The 19,290-nt window shown below is 39.2% G+C and overlaps 2 protein-coding genes across 5 annotated transcripts in view; one reads left to right on the top strand and one right to left on the bottom strand.

Annotated features, from left to right (window-relative positions):
- Nucleotides 1-355: 355 nt before the first annotated feature.
- e2f5 (E2F transcription factor 5) lies at nt 356-8,443 on the top strand. The gene is made up of 8 exons (XM_034614426.1): nt 356-654; nt 2,652-2,761; nt 2,966-3,127; nt 3,646-3,754; nt 4,174-4,495; nt 6,564-6,695; nt 6,921-6,959; nt 7,336-8,443. The coding sequence occupies exons 1-8, from the start codon at nt 526-528 to the stop codon at nt 7,410-7,412; spliced, it is 1,080 nt and encodes a 359-aa protein (XP_034470317.1). The 5' UTR covers nt 356-525; the 3' UTR covers nt 7,413-8,443.
- Nucleotides 8,444-9,330: 887 nt separating this feature from the next.
- Nucleotides 9,331-19,290, bottom strand: part of ackr4a (atypical chemokine receptor 4a) — a 28,003-nt gene continuing 18,043 nt past the window's right edge. For 2 of the 4 annotated variants that reach the window (XM_034613766.1, XM_034613769.1), the window contains exon 2: nt 9,331-10,731. In XM_034613766.1, the coding sequence (XP_034469657.1) occupies nt 9,607-10,725 (1,119 nt within the window). In that variant the 5' untranslated portion in view covers nt 10,726-10,731 and the 3' untranslated portion in view covers nt 9,331-9,606. Of the gene's footprint in view, nt 10,732-11,482; nt 11,488-12,713; nt 12,840-19,290 lie in introns of those variants that run through there. The other 2 variants (XM_034613767.1, XM_034613768.1) reach the window with 2 other exon arrangements.

The raw sequence follows: 19,290 nt of genomic DNA, 5'->3' as shown, positions 1-19,290 counted from the left end.
GGCCATAATTTTGACTGTAATATTAACATTTTATTGTGATACCTTTTGACTTTTAAATGTAAAAAGTCAATAGTCTGGTTTATTTTTATTTTATTAATTTTACCCATTTGTATTATATAAAATACTATTCAACTTTGTATGAATTTTTATTATATTTATTGATATTTTTGGGTGGACACGTACAGATTCAGATTAGGGAGCGTTTGATCTGTGCTGGCAATGAGGGGTGTGCCCGGTTGGGGCTGGAAAAAAAAAATTGGGAAGGGCGGGGTCACACCCGGGACGAGGCGGTGCTTCACTGACGGGGTGCGCTTGGCGGAGCTGGACGGGGGTTACCGTGGCAACAGTAACCTCAACGTAACGTCCGTCGATTTAAAAAAGCTGCAGGTGCCTGCGTCGTCCCGCAGAGGAACCAGCCCGAAGAAGAAGAAGAAGAAGAGGAAGAGGAAGAGGAGATGTTCGTAGCTCGAGCTGCGGATTCATAAACAAGTTTGACTTCACACACAGAAGAAGAAGAAGAAGAAGATGGAGTTCGAGGCGCCGGGGACGGTTCGCTCCACGCCGAGTCGACACGAGAAAAGTTTGGGGCTCCTCACGATGAAGTTTGTGTGTCTGCTACAGGAAGCGAAGGATGGCGTCCTGGACCTGAAAGTGGTCAGTGACCCGGGGGGGGGACACAGCGGGTTCAGGGGCTTTGTTTTCAGGAGGAATTCATTGTGTTGATCCCGAGGCACCACCCGCCGCGAACAAAGGCTCAAACACAACCAGTCAGGTGCTGTGATTTGTTTTAACAGGTGGAGGAGCGAGCCGCCATTAGCCAGGCCGCCTCCTGCTGCTCCTCCTGCTGCTCCTCTGGGGGTTCACTAACACTCAGTGGTAGAAAGCCACTCAGTACTAATACTAATACTGTCAATATCTCCATTAGCACGTAGTTCTTTACAGTGACAGCTTTGTAGTAGTTCTGGTGACGTTCATCTCTCTGCAGTTAACTTATTCTTGACTCATTTGGCCTTTTACTTGTCTATCTGTATATCTGTCTATCTAAAGTACAGTTTAAAGGTACTTGATTGTTAGTATTTAAATTTTTTTGCTGTTTTATACTTGCACACGAGAGGAAAAACCCCATTTATCTGACAGCTGTGTTTATCTTTCACATCAACACTCTACATTAAACAAAATCACAATAAGCTCATAAAATAAAGTGTCATATTAAAGAGTGAATCAGTGGATCCCAACATTTTAGCTTGTGAGTAAAAGTCACAAGTAAAAAATTGTTTTGTGGCAAGTAAAGAGTAAACGTTAGAGATTTGTCCACAAATCAAAAGGTTTGTTTTTCAGTTGTACCTCCTCTGAAGGGGTTGTTTATCACTTGACCAATAAGATATATAATTATACAATGTGCAAGCACGGTGAGGAAGTATAACACACAATTACCACAACCTTCACTCAGTAGAAGAAGTTTCCAAACTTAAAAGACAGAATAATTTGGTATTTATCATAATAATTTTCGATATCTACTGATATGAAACTGTTGACCTCCTAACACTTGTGGCTACATCGTCCGGCCACTATTGGTGATGTAATAATATCACTAAGTCAGATTTAACATTTCTCTCTCTAACAAGTATTTGATTTTTAAACACTGGGCACATTTTGCTGATAATACTGGTATTGCATGCATGACTTTTGTTTGTATTCGTGTTTTTACATTAATGTATTGACACTTTTATTAATGTAAAGAACCTGAATACCTCCTCCACTAAGAGCTTTATCACTTTTTGGAGGATGTGTGAATTTAACCCGAGAGACTTCTGGGATGTCCTGACGCCCACACTGGGAACCAGTAGAGCGAAACAAGTCTCTTTTAACACGTCCTGTCTGTTAGAGCTGCAACAACCAGTCAATTAAAACATCAAATGATAAAGGGTGAAAAAACACAATTTTGTTGTTCCAACTTTTCCATTGATTTTGCTTTTCTCCTTTGGACTGCTGCTCAGACAAAAACAACAATATGTCAACATTTGTTGATGTTTTTTAAACTATCTAGAAGTTGATGGATAGATTCATTGATGAATGAAGTAATCATCAGTCGCACCCCAAGCTGCAGTGAGATGTGCCAACAAGCAGAAGTGCTTCCTTGAAAGTTTCCTTCTTGTCATCTCCCTAATGAATGTGTTTTCCTCTGGCTCAAATCCTAAGGTTTGAAAACCATTTTCCTTTCAGCTCTCAGTATTTTGACAGGTGGATTCATCTCTGTCAGACCTACCTGAGGTGTCCTCTACAAATGTACATTCTTTCATTCTCAGTGATTAGTAGTTTTCCCTCTCTTCTTGCGCGCCAAAGCTGGCTAATGTTTAACCAGCAGGCTCCTCACACCATTTCCCTCCTCCTTCATCCTCTGCTATTGTATACATGTCCTCTTCAGCCAAGGCTTTGATTTGCTGCCTGTGCAGCTTAATTTGCCAAATCGTTCATTTGTTGGCTCCAATGAAGTCTCCTTTTTTTTTCTTTTTTTTTTTTCATGCAGTGTTTGCTGCACAAATGTCGTGTTTTAATGCTAATGCCTGTTTCAAGTGTCTGTGATGAACCCTGTCAACAATAATTCACATTCAGCTTCCCCAGAGTAAGACCTTGTATGTGTGAATTAACAGGCTGCAGACAGTTTGGCAGTGAAGCAGAAGAGGAGGATATACGACATCACAAATGTCCTGGAAGGTGTGGGGCTGATTGAGAAGAAAAACAAGAACATTATCCAGTGGAGGTTTGAAAAGTGTTTTTCTATATGGTACAATCAGTGTCTTGTAGCTGCTGAATGTGAACTTTTTAAAGCTAAAGTTAAATGCTACTTCAGACATATTACCATTTTATCAGCCGCATTGCTTACGATGCCTCTAAACCTGCTACAACTGCTGATTAAAACGCTGGTCGCTGACTTCTGTTGATGTCTCATCTTCCTCGAGTCCAGGGGTGAGAACACAGGGAGCCAAACTCAAGAGATGCTGGAGCAGGTGAAGGGTTTGAAGGCACAGATCTCTGAGCTCGAGGCCCAAGAGAAGGAGCTGGACAAGCAGAAGGCCTGGCTGGAGGAAAACATCAAACGCCTGAACCACGTTCCCATCACCAGCACATATCCTTTACTTCACATTTCAGTTTTTGTTAAAGTCAGTGTTTTCTTCATTTGCCCCATTCTGTAGTTTTGAGTTATTATTATTTCATGTTTAGGGGAAATCAAAACACCCAAATTCTCACATTGTAACATAACCTAAAAGCAACCTCCAGTTTTACTCATCCCATCGAGTGTTTAAAATGTCAATGACACTTTGTCTTCGGTGACATTTGAGTGAAATGTCACTTGGTCTACTCTGTAGTCTCAGTAGTTCGTAATTCAACTCCTCTTTGAGTCCCATTTATTTGTTTCATAGGGAAATAGAATCCCCTTTTAATCCTTTCAGCATTGTTTGAGTATTGAGCAGAGAAAATGCTATGAAGGAAGGATTACCGATATAATTGCTGTTGTCAGTGTCTTGTGAAATCGCGGTCAGGTTAATCCTAACGTCCCAAATGTGCAGACTTGTTTTTCCAGTTTATTGCCCACTTTCTCCTCCCATAAGTGATCCTGTTCCTGTTTCCTTAACACCTCTCCACTTACAAATTTGTGACACATGAAGACGTCTGCAGTGCCTTCAGCGGCGACACTCTTCTTGCTGTTGTGGCTCCTGCTGGGACTCAGCTGGAGGTTCCATTACCTGAAATGGTTGGTCACTTTTGCAAAAGCTCTCAATCCTCACCAGCATATTTTTTAACCAAACTTATTCCTGTTACCTCTGCCAAGGAGGTCATGTTTTTCACCCTTGCCCGTTAGTTTGTTGGTTGGTTTGTACTACAACGCTATGAACTGTGGGTAATTCCCTTTGGCAAAGTCTGCAGAAAGTGTGCAAAAGTGCCCTCACGCTCTTGACGTTTTCACAGTGGAACAGCCCTGACCCCTAATGGACTTATTTGGAACGTGCCTCAAAGTCTGAGTCCTTGAGGGTGGACAATGGGACTGGGCATAAAATGCTGAGGGAACCTGCAGAGTCATGTGCAAACAGTCACATGACCCACTGTGTATAACAGTAGAGATTAAAGCTGCTTTAACGATCGTGAGCTTATCACCATGTTGCTGCTCCACAGGGCCAGAGCGGTCAGAAGAGGTACCAGGTGAATCTACGCAGCCACTCGGCTCCCATCCAGGTCATGTTGATCAACAAAGATTCAGACTCCACGATACCCGTGGTGTTCTCGGTGCCGCCGACCGACGACATCTGTTCGATGCCGACCCCCCCCAGCACCCCCGCCAGCCTGCAGAGGTTCTCCCTCTCCTCGTCCATGTACTCCAGCTCCAACACCACTTCCTCCTTCTGCAGCCAGGACTCCCTCTGCTCAGACCACCAGATGGTGCTGCCAGAACATGAACTGCTGACGATGTCGTCCACCCCTCCTGATGTGCAGATGGGTAAGAACAGGGGTTTTGATATATGAGCACCACATACAACTTCTATTAACATTTAAAGACTTCACTCTGTGGTGGTGAACATAATTATGGTGAACATAATCTGAAAAAAATTGATATTTGTGCATAACGTTTAAACAAAATAATTTAAAAAAAAACAAGCCACAGCTTCATTAGCTTGGATTTCACCTATCCTGTTTGCACAGTATATCTAACAACAGTAAAAACTCAAATTCTGTGGGGAAATAGTGTCCCATACAGAGAGATACTGTGAAAGACTATTTCATTTTCATGTTACAATTCCTCTGTCCTGACTTACCTGAGATAACATCCTCAACCGCACTAGAGAGGAGATGTTAAATGGAGTCCCTGTTGCTGCAATTCATTGAGTCAATATCACTTAGGTTCCGAGTCACATCACACGAGGTGTTGGATGTCCACAGTGACGCTGGCTAAGTGCACTAAGTGTTACGGTTAAATGAGATCAGAAATGGTGCAGAGAAATCCACACTGGTGTAGACTTGCACCAAATACCACTGGTAATATCCCTGATGAGAAGAAGTCTACTGGACATTCACACAAATGCCACATTATTAGTTAAACCGATGTCAAACTTCAGCTTCATATAAATACCACTTTATAATGTTGAGTTTTTTTTTAATAAACTTGACAGTGAATTATGATCATAGGGGCTGTAGTTTGTGATGCGTTTTAATTTCAAATGCAATTACAATCAGAGGCAATTTTTCGAAACTGTGTTCTTAGTAACTCTCCCATGTCCAATAACTGAAACTAAATCATTGCTGAGCTGCCTGCTGATGAAAAAGAGGAAAGGAAAGCATTACGAAATGAAGCATGAGAACTTGATTTATTCATATGACTCACTGTCAACTGTCAGTACACCCTGACACGTTGAAACACGAAACTTAGAAAGAAAAAAGTTCCTGCTTGTATCTACAAAACTCTGTCAGTCATGATGGCTTGACTGTTTAAAGCATGTTTAAAATTTCTAAAGTAAATTTTCATAGTGCAGTTAAATGACCCAAAAAACAATGATCCATAAATCAAAGCTAAAACCCTAAGTTTTAGTAAAATGGTTGTATAAAGTATATATCGTTTGAAAAATATGGGGTAAAAATGTCCTTTTTATCTGCTTAGCAAACATAACCACGAGACAGCATGCAGTGTGGGTAGAAAAGCAGAGATGGCGACGATGCCAGAACAGAAAACAATGTTTGAACTTTGTTAACACAATATCCTGAACATTTAAATTCATAATTTTCCTGAAATCTACACCGACTGACTCCAGAACAATAGAAGTGTTGTAGATGCTGTGGAAAAGCTAAGATACTGAACCCCAAATTGCCTCATAGGAAAACATAGTGCTGCCCATGGATGCACTTTATGAATGTGTGTGAATGGCAAAAAACTGTACTGTAAAGCACTTTGAGTGACCATCAAGACTAGAAAATCGTAAATAAATACAGACCATTTATGCGTGAATGACTAACTCATTCAGATCCAGGATTTCGAGGAAATGGATGAGTCAGTGCTGCTCTAATCATGTGTGATCAACATGCCAACAGACATCCCCTTTTATATGTGAAACTGTCCTTTCAGAAACGCAGGAGGGAGTTTCGCTACTATTCATTAACGCAATTTGATAAAACAACAAACCAGACTTAAATCGTGTGATCATTAAGTGGCTTTGCAAAGAAATAGCCAAAGAATAGCTTTTTTATTTTTTTACTTTTTGACAGAGACTGGTGAAAATAACAGTTACAAGTTATACAGAGCTTTGTGTAAGACTATTTCCTGAAGTCTGAATGCTAAGCTAACCAACAGATATGAGAGCAGTATCAATCACCTCATCCGACTCTTGGCAAATTAGCTTATTTCCTATAATCTTGTAATTGCTCCTCTCAGAGACTCCAGAGCTTCACTATTAGTGTTTCGGTCCTCGTCTAATGGTTCTGGGTCCAGATGTTTGAACCCTGTAATGTTGCAGGATTCCACTGATAAAAAGGACGTTACTGTTTAGTTGAGTATTCTCTTGGCCTGCTGCCTGCAGAGTGTCAGCCTGTGGCAGTGTTGGAGCAGAAGCGGATGGACCTGGCGGGCTCGGAGTTCCAGTCTGTGCTGGATGTGAACAGCCTGCTGGTGCTCAGCGCTGCTGGAGACAACATGAAGGACGACAGAGAGAGTAAGAGGATGTGAACCAGAAACAGACTTTATTCTGTAATCGGATCCAGCAGTGAGGCTCAGGCCTTTTGAACTGTCTCCGTTCTGTAAAAGCTTTAGGATCTAAGCTTGCTTTAATTCAGCATTTTGATTCCGAGCTTCAGGACGAGACAGAATAATATATTTATACTTTGGTAGTGAACTTACTGTGAAACACAAAAACATGCTGATTTTTATTTTCTTGTAGCTGCTGTTGATCTGATTGATGAGCTCATGTCTGCTGATGGTAAGAATCTCAATTATTATTATTATAATAATAATACATGTGTTTATTATTAAAGTTTAGACACCTGGTGAACAAACCAGTTTCACCGCTGTGAGACTCAGTGTGATTAGAAACAAAATCGGTTTCATTTGTTTCCCACGCTCAGCTGAGACGTTCATGGGACCTGCAGTCGACCTGTTTATCTCTGCAGCTCAGAGTTTATATTTAAACCACTAAAAGTCAGCAAATCTAACATTTTCAGGGGAGGTTAACATGTTCTTTTAACATGCTACCTGTCAATCGCACTGTATCCACGCCCCCCAGTGCATACCGTGCTTAATCATCCATTTTACTCTATATCAGTCTCTGTCTCATTTAAGTTTCTCTCCTCACGCAGGAATGGACTACAGCTTCAATCTGGACGACAGCGAGGGAGTGTGTGACCTGTTCGACATGCAGATCCTAAATTACTGACGGCTGATATTGGACTCTCCTGTGAGCTTATACAATCTGTAAAGTCACCTCAAACACACCTTCCCCCAGTTTTGTTATAGTTGCATAGCTGATACTTTAACATCATTGTTATGTTTAAAAAAAAAAAAATGCATACCGCACAAATAAGACTTCACAGCTGAGTACCAGAATATTTCAATTTACAACACTGCCTCCAGTCAACATAAAACAAAGTGCCTGAATGAAAAGAACTTAATATATATTTACTGAGCCAAGATTCACTATGTTGCAAGCGCGTCTTAAAAGTTTTACCATGTGGTTAAGTTACAACATTCCACAGGGAAATTTGGTGCCTTACTGGAAGAAATCCAGCACAGACCCTGTAGCATCCTACTGATTCTTTTCCATGTGAAGTTTGTATTTTTCCACATCCACTGAAAAGAGAATTGAAGACAACACATTTATTTCCTGCAGTTTATCAACGTTTGTGACTGTGACAGTGTTATTCGTCAGAGGATATTTACAAAAACATGTTCAGTATTGGCTTTTTTCCAATGTTGGATACAGGGTTGATGATCTAGTTCAGGGAAAGTATGTTTGTTTTCAAGGAAACCAAACTGTGTTAACAGATTTATAGTTATGTCATATTGTATTTAAGGACTGAATGTTTTGGTTACTTTTTGTAACCTTGTTCTTGTGAAAAATGCCAGAAAGTTTTCTTTTCTATTGTGTCACTGCCATTTGAGGCCAAGAGTTTTTTTGTCTTAAAATAATCTTTAGATTATTTTACATTTATGTATTTGAGATATTTTTTTAAAAATTTAATTTAAGAAAAGACAATTCTTTGTTCCAATTTGAAACTGAAGCTGGTTGACTGCCTTAATTGTAATTTAGAAAGTTAATTATCCATGTTTCTTATCTGACTCAATAAATATTACAAGCCTTAGGTGGCTTTTTGAATATTTATATATTTTTTTTAAATACAAGAAGCCATGTTTTTGTTGCCATTTGTCATTTCTTTGCACATTTTCAATAAATGTATTTAATCTCAACGTAAGAACTTTTCTTTTCTCACAAGTAATTATCATCGTTTGATTTGGAAATGAGGAAAGGAATCATTTCAACATGGTTTCTGTTTTGTTTATTATAGACCTTTGAAACACTCAGTGTAGCAGATGGTAAACCTCAGTGAAATGGTTTCCACATGAGACGACACACATGCCAGAGCATGACTTGAAGAATCACTTCATCTTTACCAGCTGGGACACAGACATAACAAACAGCAGAACAGTGCATCTAATATTGGGATTTTAAAACACACTCATTAAACTATGTAGTTGGTATTTATGTTGAACTTACAGTAACAAGTGGATCTTTAAACTGGTTTGGAAAACAACATCATTAGTGTTAAAGGAAAACATCTGTAATGATCAAACAAGATTTGCATCAATGAAAATACAATATTTTAGTGGTTTAATCATCTTCTCACAAAGAGGTTGTTTTTCACTCTCTTGTGGAGTTTGGCTTTCTGCTCGCAGGAAAATGTGAGGTGTACATGTGTTTCAAATATTCAGAAAGGAGGCTTCAGGAATCCAGGAAGCAACAAAATTGAGACTTAACCACATGAGAGGGAGTGAAATCCCACTGGGTTTCAATTTAATCTCATTTTCTGGAAGTCATGGTCTAAGCTAAGAGATCAGGGGCCACAGTGGGAGGAAAAGTGGAAGTAAATAGTTTGGTGTAAATGGCATGGAATCAAAGGTCCTGTCCTAACACCCATACTTCCAGTCATGAATACTTAGGTAGTGTATGCGCTCACGAGTATACAGGTCACACACACTGAATTTAATGTGAATACTGATATCCAGAGTATTTTATAGTATTTCTGGACAAAAAACACATATTTCTGATTTTCTAGACTAAATTCTCTAGACTCTAGACTAAAAAAATAATTAAAAACAGTCCAAACAAACATTAAAGACAAATGTGTTTTTCATCATTACTCACTTGACAGAAAAAATATAGTTGCTTGAAGCTATACATTAATACAGCAAATACATTTAAAATACCAACCTCTTATTTTTGACATCGAGGGATATACATTTTTGTACTTAATGGGTTTCACACGTTTCCAATGCTGCTGTTTTCTACTCTTATGCTACTTATACTAAATATGTGATCCATGTGAAGATGTTCATTGTTGCACACTAGTAACTCATATTGAGAAAGTGTTTGTTGCTTGAGATGCGCTGTGGGAGTTAAATGACATCTCCATCCCTTCCCCCTCTGCAGACATGTCTTTTCTCCTCGTCCTCCTCTTTCTTCTCCCCTCACCAAACCTCTTTGCCAGTTTGGTCAGGTGCTGCCTGAAGGACGAGCCCACGAAGGTGTAGAGGATGGGGTTGAGGCAGCAGTGAGTGAGGGCCAGGCTCTTCGTCACCTGAACCGCCTTATCCAGCACTTTACTTGTCCCGCAGTGGGTCACCAGAGCGTAGACCGAGTCCATCATTCGGTAGACTTTCACCACATTGTAAGGCAGCTGTGTGACCACAAACACTCCCACCACTATTAGAAGAACACGCAGAGCTTTCCACTTCTTGTCTCTGCTTTCTACAGGGAGACCCTTCAGCGCTCGGGCCATGCTCCAGTAGCAGATCACCATGACCAAGAGGGGAACCAGGAAGCCCAGCAGCACCTCTGCTATCTCCAGGGCAGCTTTACCTCCTCTGCCCATAGACGGAGGGTAGACTGCCAGGCAGACGCTCCGATTAGAGCCCCACCTCACCTCGGAGACAATTAAATCAGGAAGACCAAGCATGAAAGCGGTTGCCCAGACGACGAAACACACCTTCCAACAGTGTCTCCTGCAAAACATCCTCTGCAGCCAGCTTCCTTGGTCCTTCCCTTGCGCCCTGGCTATAGCCAAGTGGCGGTCCAGGCTGATGCAGGCCAGCAGCAGCATACAGCAGGTGAAGTTGACTGTGTAGCAAGCCGACACCACCTTACACACGACCAACCCAAGCTCCCAGCCCCTCCGAGCGTCAGCGGCCCAGAACGGCAGCATGAAGAGCAGGAGCAGGTCGGCCACAGCCAGGTGGGTCAGGAATGCATCCATCGTGGTCCTCAGGCGTTTGTGGTAGGCGTACACGATCACGACTAAGCCGTTTCCCGCCAGTCCCACCACCAGACACATGGCGTACATGATGGGGAGGAAGTAGCCGGCAAAGGATCGGATGTCCGCCTTCTCGCATATGGTGGGGTAGTCATCGTAGCTGAAGTTGAAGCTGATGTTGTCATGGTAGTAGTAGTAGTCATCGCCCACTGCAGTATCCATGCTAATCTGATAAAGTTGTGAGGGAAGACATTTTGGATTACTCGTCTTTATAGCTCTCCTCGTGCAACACGTGTCGAGTAACTTTGGAGAAAAGTAAGTTAGTGTCAGTTAACTAAAGGCAGAGTGAAAGTAAAGTGATAAATGTTGGTGGGATTAAGTAAATAAAAGTAAGATTCAAATCATCAGTTTGAATCTCCACACCTCTTAGTGCTCTGCTAACTATCTGCACTAGATCATGTTTGGCTTAGCCAACATGAAACCAGCACTTCCAGGTTCTGTTCCAGATAAATGAAAACCTCATTCAAAATCTCACTGACATTGAACTACACTGTTAACTGAAATACAGCCTTGAAATTGATGTCATGTGGCTGAATTCATAAATTCTAATGCTGTTCAATCAAAACTTGTGTTTTTGGCCAAGCCTGAACAGCAGATCATGTCACACTGCGACTTCAGAGTCAAGGATTTCATAGTCTGGGAACTAAACGCATTTTAATTTGCAGCAAACTGCTACAACTACGTAACACAACAAAATAAGAACATTTAGGCAGCTTGTCTGTAGTAACTGCAGGATTAACAGTAGAGCTATAACCACATTGGAATCATGTGGTCTATAGCTCGTCACCCAAAACACTCATGTGAACACTTTCATCAAACTGAAACCAAATTTAAGATTAGTCATCAAAAACTTTTTTCTTTTAACAGGAACAGAAAAGACAAAATTAGCCACAGACGGAAACTTTATTTCTCATTTGACTGTTTCTTTAAACATTCAGCTTGAACAACACTTTGTACATCGGGAGAAACTTGGCAGCGTGATCATTTACTGGAAAGCCAATAGAGAGACTCTGTATTTATTATTCTCATTACAATAAAGATTTCCACTGCACACTGAGCTATAACTAGAGATGCTCCAGAGAAGGAAAACGTATCTCTCATGTAAACCACTCCAACCTTTATTTATTTGTCTGGTTGTAGTCTTATTATTGTGTCTTGATGAAATCAGAGTGGACATCAGCTGTTAACATCTGGTATGTCCTGACCTGCCCTCTTCCTCTCTGTTGCACCATCATCACAGAGATAAATAAATTGTTGGTTCTCCCTCTCTGTAGTGAAGGGCGGAGGAGGATAGATTCCATAACGGCCGCTTGTATAAACTATCACCTTCCCCTGGAGATCCCCCTGCTGACGTTGGTCCTCTGCATAAATGAATTCACTGAAGAGAAGATGAGTTGTTGAATAACTTCTAAACCTTCCCATATGCATCACTGTTTATTTAGCATTCTTTTTTAATCTGTGACCGCATGAAACCAAGTTTTATATTCCACCTTTACTTTATGGAAAAAGGGACCATGCACACTAGTTAACACAAGCAACAGTCCCTGCAGCGTGACGCATATTAAAGCATAAAAAACTTGTGCATATCTTCAATGACTGTATTAATTTGAATATATTTAAAGTAACAGTCCCACTATTGTATTATTGTATTATTATTAATGAAGCGGGTTAGTAGACATTTACTGTCATAGCTAGATCTTTTGTGTTGAGAAATCAATTTCAATCGTATTTCATAAACTCATCAAATGTTTGTGTGTAAAATATTAATCAGAAAAGTAACAATTTAATGCATCAGTAACAATAATCCTGTGATATTATATGTAAAGCAGTATGTTATTATGACAGTATCATTATGAATGTCAACATGTGCTGTTACACTACTATATTTGTACGCAGTGAAATACTTTTACTTGTGTAAGGGTACATCAGAATCATAAAGTATTTTCAAATACACCTGATTAACAGTAAAACAAACGAAGTATATAAATTAAAGAAACAGTCGGTGTTCTCTATGTTAAATCACAGTGTTCGTACAAGCAGGTATTTGAAGAAATGGTGGAGCATCAGGAATCAAAAGCAGAGTTTAAAACGAAGCTGAAACCAAACTGCAGGAAAGATGAAGCAGCACGTATTGTCTGATTGATACTCACTGTGTTTCATTCCACTCTCAGTCCTGTGTGTCGACCCGATGCACAACAGACTAAATACTTTGTTGTGTGTCGACATAAGTTCTGAGCAGCAGAGGCTGCGTCTGGTGTGAATCAGCTGAGTGGGCGGGAGGTGAGGAAAACTGGCTTTATGCTTTTTGTCTGCCACAGTGGAAACACTGATTAATGCACGATCAACACTTCATCAAGTACTTCACAGTTTTGAGGGTCTAACATTTAATGTTTTCACTTTATACCATTTATTACTTAATTTCAGAGGGAAATATTGTACTTTTTACTCCACTTTATTTCATATCAATAAATAAAACCACATGTAAAAATACATTCATTTCATATAAATATATAAAATAAAGCTCCTATAATTTATTAGGATGCATAACAAAGCAGAAAGTGTATTACTGCTGTTAATAAAAATCAAAGCTGTGACTCCATCTTGTGGTCACTTTATGCCAAACATGGAGAAACAGATAATGAGATTCTTTTCATGAACTACAGCAGCAGCTGTATCTCTGAAGACTAAAATGTTTAGTTTTAATTAGATGATATCAAACTGTTTTAATTATTGATATAGAAACAAGTCAGTCAGGAATAGAAAAAAGTTCCCTACGTGTCAATTGCATGTGTATAGTGTGGAATTTAGGATGTAGTTTAGTATTCTACAGGACAGCTCCCTCTGTTGGTTAATGTTTAATTTACTGGTTTTTTTAAAGTGAGTTTGGATTATTCAAAGTCTCCACTTAGAAAACACTTGTTAGAAGAAGCAGAAATTATTTTAACCTCAAATGAGTGTGTGACAAACAGAAAACCACACATGTCAATATCTGATTCATTTTTTTTATTTTGCATTAATACAAAAAAAAAGTATTTGTTCTGTGAGACAGACGATTAGTAATATAGATTTCATATCATGGCAGTTACTGCAAAGCTTGTTTGATGGACAGCTCAAGTGGTACTTCTGGTTTCCATCACACTGATCACTGAAGTTTCTCTGCAGGACGTGGATCGTTTCAAGCTTCTCCAAAGGATTGTAGGGCTAAACAGCAGGAGAGAAAGAGATGCACAATTATTTATCAAACAACAAACCACTGCGTCAGTTGATATTAATCTTCTCATCAAAAGGTAGTTTCTGAATATATTGCACAAAACACAGGAGACGAAAAAAAAAAAAACATAAAACAAGTTTACCTTTGGCAAAATGCCACATCCTCCACGAAAGATCAGACATCCTCTAGGTTTCCTTGTTGTCTTGATATTTTTTCCCTCTCCTTTTCTTACCGGTCTTCTCTGTAACAAAAAGAGAAAAGTAATAGAGTATTATTATTCACAGAAAACCATCTCCTTTAACTGAGTTACATTTTTGCATAACATTTTTATTTCATAAGGGTTAGACAAACATGTAGGATTGCTTGGCTTTGGAAGAGTTGTGTGCTCTGCTGAGGGAAGTTTAAGAAAAAACTCAATCACTTAATTTTCCAACAGGATCAAAGGTTTTGCTCTTGCAGCTCTCTCTCTCTCTCTCTCTCTCTCTCTCTCTCTCTCTCTCTCTCTCTCTCTCTGCACTCTAACAGTCTGATGAGAAATCTAGAGAAGCTCCTTGTCCATCATCTTACCTGATGAGGATGCTGTCTGAGATCATCTGTCTCCAGAGCGCCTGCATCAGAGGAAGTGAAGGTGGTGATGAGCAGGAAAACCTGCAGACACAACACGGCCAGCAGTAACTTTTTGTCCATGACTGATAAACTGAAGCGTCTGATGCAGCTGGGAATCACACACACTCTTTATAGTCACTGCCCAACAACGACTTTCATGTGAACAAAGAAGAACCAGCAACGGAATAACACAACATTATGTCATCAGCAAGATTACACAATTTATGAATCCGAAGTTTCACAATCATATTACACCACACCTTCATAGTAGAAAAACAAGATATTGCCTAGTTTACCTTGATTTAAAAAAATATGTTAAATTAAAATGTTTAAAAGCACAGAAATCACTCACATTAAGCAGCAAATTTAATGAGTGATTAGTTATATCCAGTAATTGATTTAAAATATATATTTTTTTAATTGTTCAACCTTTTGTGTAAATGGTTAAATGCAAATGTAATTATAAATATTAAACAGATCTCCTTCCAGGGATGAACATTGGAAACTAATAGATGCTACAAAGTCAGTGATGAATTGCATCAGATAATTGCTGTGCAATTCTCTATGTATTTTATTGGTCCCTATATTAAAATAGGTCAAATGAAAGAATACATATCATCTGTGGAGGGTTTCCAGTTTTGAACTGAGCAGCTCCCAGTTAAGTTAATATCAAGTTAAATTGTTGAATGAAAAACTCACACACAGACGATGGTTTAAAATCAGTTAACCAGAAATTTGATTGTAATTCAAAAATAGATGTAGCAATCTGTCTTACTTCACCTGTCTTACTAAATGATAACATTTCTAAGAAACTGGTTCCCTCTGCCCCTTCACTTGCAAAACATTTACATGGATGGATTACTTCATACATCTTACATGCAATGATTGTATATTGGTATTTAGTATATTGTGGCATTTAGCGTTTGGTATCATATGTGCAGAGTGTTGGTATCTGTCGTGATAGAAAGGCATGAGCCTGATAGCTTCTTTTGATCTGCTGAAGGAAAAACTGACGGCCAGTAGCATAACACTAAAAATGACAAAGAACGGCTACAAGAGACACACAAAATGACAAAGAGAAACAACCGAACCCGGTAGTATTTGTATTTGCGTGATGTGACTGTGATGAGGCTGCGTCTGGTGTGAATCAGCTGAGTGGGCGGGAGGTGAAGAAAACTGGCTTTATGCTTTTTGTCTGCCACAGTGGAAACACTGATTAATGCACGATCAACACTTCATCAAGTACTTTACAGTTTTGAGGGTCTAACATTCTACTTTAATGTTTTCACTTTATACCATTTATTACTTAATTTCAGAGGGAAATATTGTACTTTTTACTCCACTTTATTTCATATCAATAAATAAAACAACATATACAAATACATTCGTTTCATATAAATATATAAACTGAAGCTCCTATAAGTTATTAGGATGCATAACAAAGCACAACGTGTATTACTGCTATTAAAAAAAATCAAAGCTGTGCCTCCATCTTGTGGTCACTTTATGCCAAACATGGAGAAACAGATAATGAGATTCTTTTCATGAACTACAGCAGCAGCTGTTTCTCTGAAGACTGAAATGTTTAGATTTATTAGATGATATCAAACTGTTTTAATTATTGATATAGAAACAAGTCAGTCAGGAATAGAAAAAAGTTCCCTACGTGTCAATTACATGTGTATAGTGTGGAATTTAGGATGTAGTTCAGTATTCTACAGGACAGCTCCCTCTGTTGGTTAATGTTTCATTTACTGTTTTTTTTTAAAGTGAGTTTGGATTATTCAAAGTCTCCACTTAGAAAACACTTGTTAGAAGAAGCAGAAATTATTTTAACCTCAAATGAGTGTGTGTCAAACAGAAAACCACACATGTCAATATCTGATTCATTTATTTTTTATTTTGCATTAATTGAAAAAACGAGTATTTGTTCTGTGAGACGGACTACTTTTTTTTTTGTTATTATTAGTAATATAGATTTCATAGCATGGCAGTTACTGCAAAGCTTGTTTGATGGACAGCTCAAGTGGTACTTCTGGTTTCCATCACACTGATCACTGAAGTTTCTCTGCAGGACGTGGGATCGTTTCAAGCTTCTCTTTTAAGATTGCGGTGCTAAACAGCAGGAGAGAAAGAGATGCACAATTATTTATCAAACAACGAACCACTGCGTCAGTTGATATTAATCTTCTCATCAAAAGGTACTTTCTGAATATATTGAACAAAACACAGGAGACGGAAAAACACAAACATTAAAAAAAGTTTACCCATGGCAAAAAGGTACATGCTCTTGGAAATTTCTCACATCTGCTACGTCCTCTCAATCTTATCTGTAACAAAAAGAGAAAAGTAATAGAGCATTATTATTTACTGAAAATCATCTCCTTAAACTGAGCTACATGTTTGCATAACAAACATGTAGGATTGCTTGGCTTTGGAAGAGTTGTGTGTTCTGCTGAGTAACGTTTAAAAAAAAACTAAATCACTAAACTTTCAAACAGGATCAAAAGTGTTGCTCTTGCAGCTCTCTCTCTCTCTCTCTCTCTCTCTCTCTCTCTCTCTCTCTCTCTCTCTCTCTCTCTGCACTCTAACAGTCTGATGAGAAAACACCATATGAATCATGGACCTTCTTACAAAACTAGAGAAGCTCCTCGTCCATCATCTTACCTTATGAGGATGCTGTCTGCGATCATATGTCTCCAGAGCGGCTGCATCAGAGGAAGTGAAGGTGGTGATGAGCAGGAAAACCTGCAGACACAACACGGCCAGCAGTAACTTTTTGTCCATGACTGATAAACTGAAGCGTCTGATGCAGCTGGGAATCACACACACTCTTTATAGTCACTGCCCAACAACGACTTTCATGTGAACAAAGAGGAACCAGCAATGGAATAACACATCATTATGTCATCAGCAAGATTTCACTATTTATTAAGCTGAACTTTCACAATCATATTACACAAAAAAATATGTTAAATTAAAATATCTAAAAGCACTGAAATGCAACTTGACATTTAGCAGCTCACATTAAGCAGCAAATTTAATAAGTGATTAATTATATCCAGTAATTGAATTAAAAACCTTTTGTGTAAATGGTTTAAATACAAATATAATTATAAATATTAAACAGATCTCCTTCCAGGGATGAACATTGGAAATTAATAGATGCACAAATTCAGTGATGCATTGCATCAGATAATTGCTGTGCACTTCTCTATGTATTTTATTCGTCCCTATATTAAAATAGGTCAAATGAAAGAATACATATCATGTAGTAATCTGTCTTACTTCATCTGTCTTACTAAAAGATAACATTTCTATTCAGTATATTGTGGCATTTAGCGTTGGATATCATATGTGCAAAGTGTTAGTATCTGTTGTGATAGAAAGGCATGAGCCTGATAGATTCTTTTCATCTACTGAAGGAAAAACTGACGGCCAGTAGTATAACACTTAAAATGACAAAGAACGGCTACAAGAGACACAAAAAATGACAAAGAGGAACAACCGAACCGGTAGTATTTGTATTTGCGTGATGTGACATCAGTGTGTGGTCTTCAACAGAAACACGTTGTAGTGGAAATTTATATCGAGATGTGAAATAATGAGTTTCTTAGACTGCAGAAAGCAGACAGGAAATGTCTGCTGTGTGGCATCACTTGCTCCAGAAAGAGTGAATCAAACCCAGGAACAGTTGCACAGATAAAGGTCAAGAGGAGGTGAAATTACCAAGTAAGGGCATGAACTTTGAGATGGCATCCGTCAAGTGCACAGAAAATAGTCAAAATAGTAGTAAGACATTGATCACAGTAGTAAGACATTGATCAGTGGAATTTTCCATTACACTCCCCACTTTTGATCATACAAGGATCACAAGAAAATAGTCAAGAAACACCATAATAAACATCAAATCATAGAAAAATATTGAAGAGTCTTCAACCCATGCACTTTATGTACGTAGAGGGTCAACATCCACCATGGAGAGGTTCAAGAACATACGATGCATGGCGATGAGGACACAATAGGTAACCGCTGCTGTTTTTGTGCAAAGAAAAAAGTACTTTCCCATAATTCAGCAAGCATATAAAAAGAAAAATGGAAGGTGTAGGAGGAAATCAGGTTACACAACATCATCATTATCACACAAGTCTGTGGACGGAAGTGGAGAGGACGGAGGATCCACACCAATGTGGGGATGAGTGCATAGAGAATCTCATAAGGTGAAAGATTAGACCTGGTTCGTTTCCTCATCCTCATGGACATCAGCACCAGAGGCAGGACCTTTGTCCATGTGAGACCTGTGTCTTCAGAGCACTTTGGAAGCTTAGTTTTGAGTGTGCCGTTCTCTCGTTCCACAGCTCCACCACTGGCTGGATGATATGCACAGTGTGTTCGCACATCCATACCTAGATGAAAACCGAGTTCCGAGAAATTCTGCTCGGAATTCCCTATCGTGGAATAATGTCTCTTAACAATGCTTTGGTGACCACACTTGCAGTTTGTTTTGAGGCAGGAAAGGCTTCAACAGATTTTGACCACATGTCGACCATCACTAAGCAGTGAGATTTACCTTCTGATGGTGATAGCTCTATGAAGTCCATCATCAGATTCAAAAGATCGAGTAGGTGGTGGGTGTGCTGCCTGGCTGGTTACAGCCACTGGCCTGCTGACATTGTGTGTGGTGCAGACTACGCATGCCTGACATTTTAGATGTGTGATCTTTACCGTGAGCTAAGTTATCGTAATGAGGGAAAAAATGTTTAGGCAAACATGGTTTGTTGTCAGGACTATACCACACACCAGTTCGGAACATAGCACCAGAGGTCTTTCATAGGGAGATCTCAGGAGGAGTGACAGTGGACTGTACTGCAGAGAGAGAGGAGGACATATCAGAAGTGATAAATACTGTC

The sequence above is a fragment of the Hippoglossus hippoglossus genome, chromosome 17 (assembly GCF_009819705.1).
Source record: "Hippoglossus hippoglossus isolate fHipHip1 chromosome 17, fHipHip1.pri, whole genome shotgun sequence".
NCBI classification, from domain to species: Eukaryota; Metazoa; Chordata; class Actinopteri; order Pleuronectiformes; family Pleuronectidae; genus Hippoglossus; species Hippoglossus hippoglossus.
The sequence above is the reverse complement of the archived record's forward strand: the minus strand, read 5'-3'. Positions and strand labels throughout refer to the sequence as shown.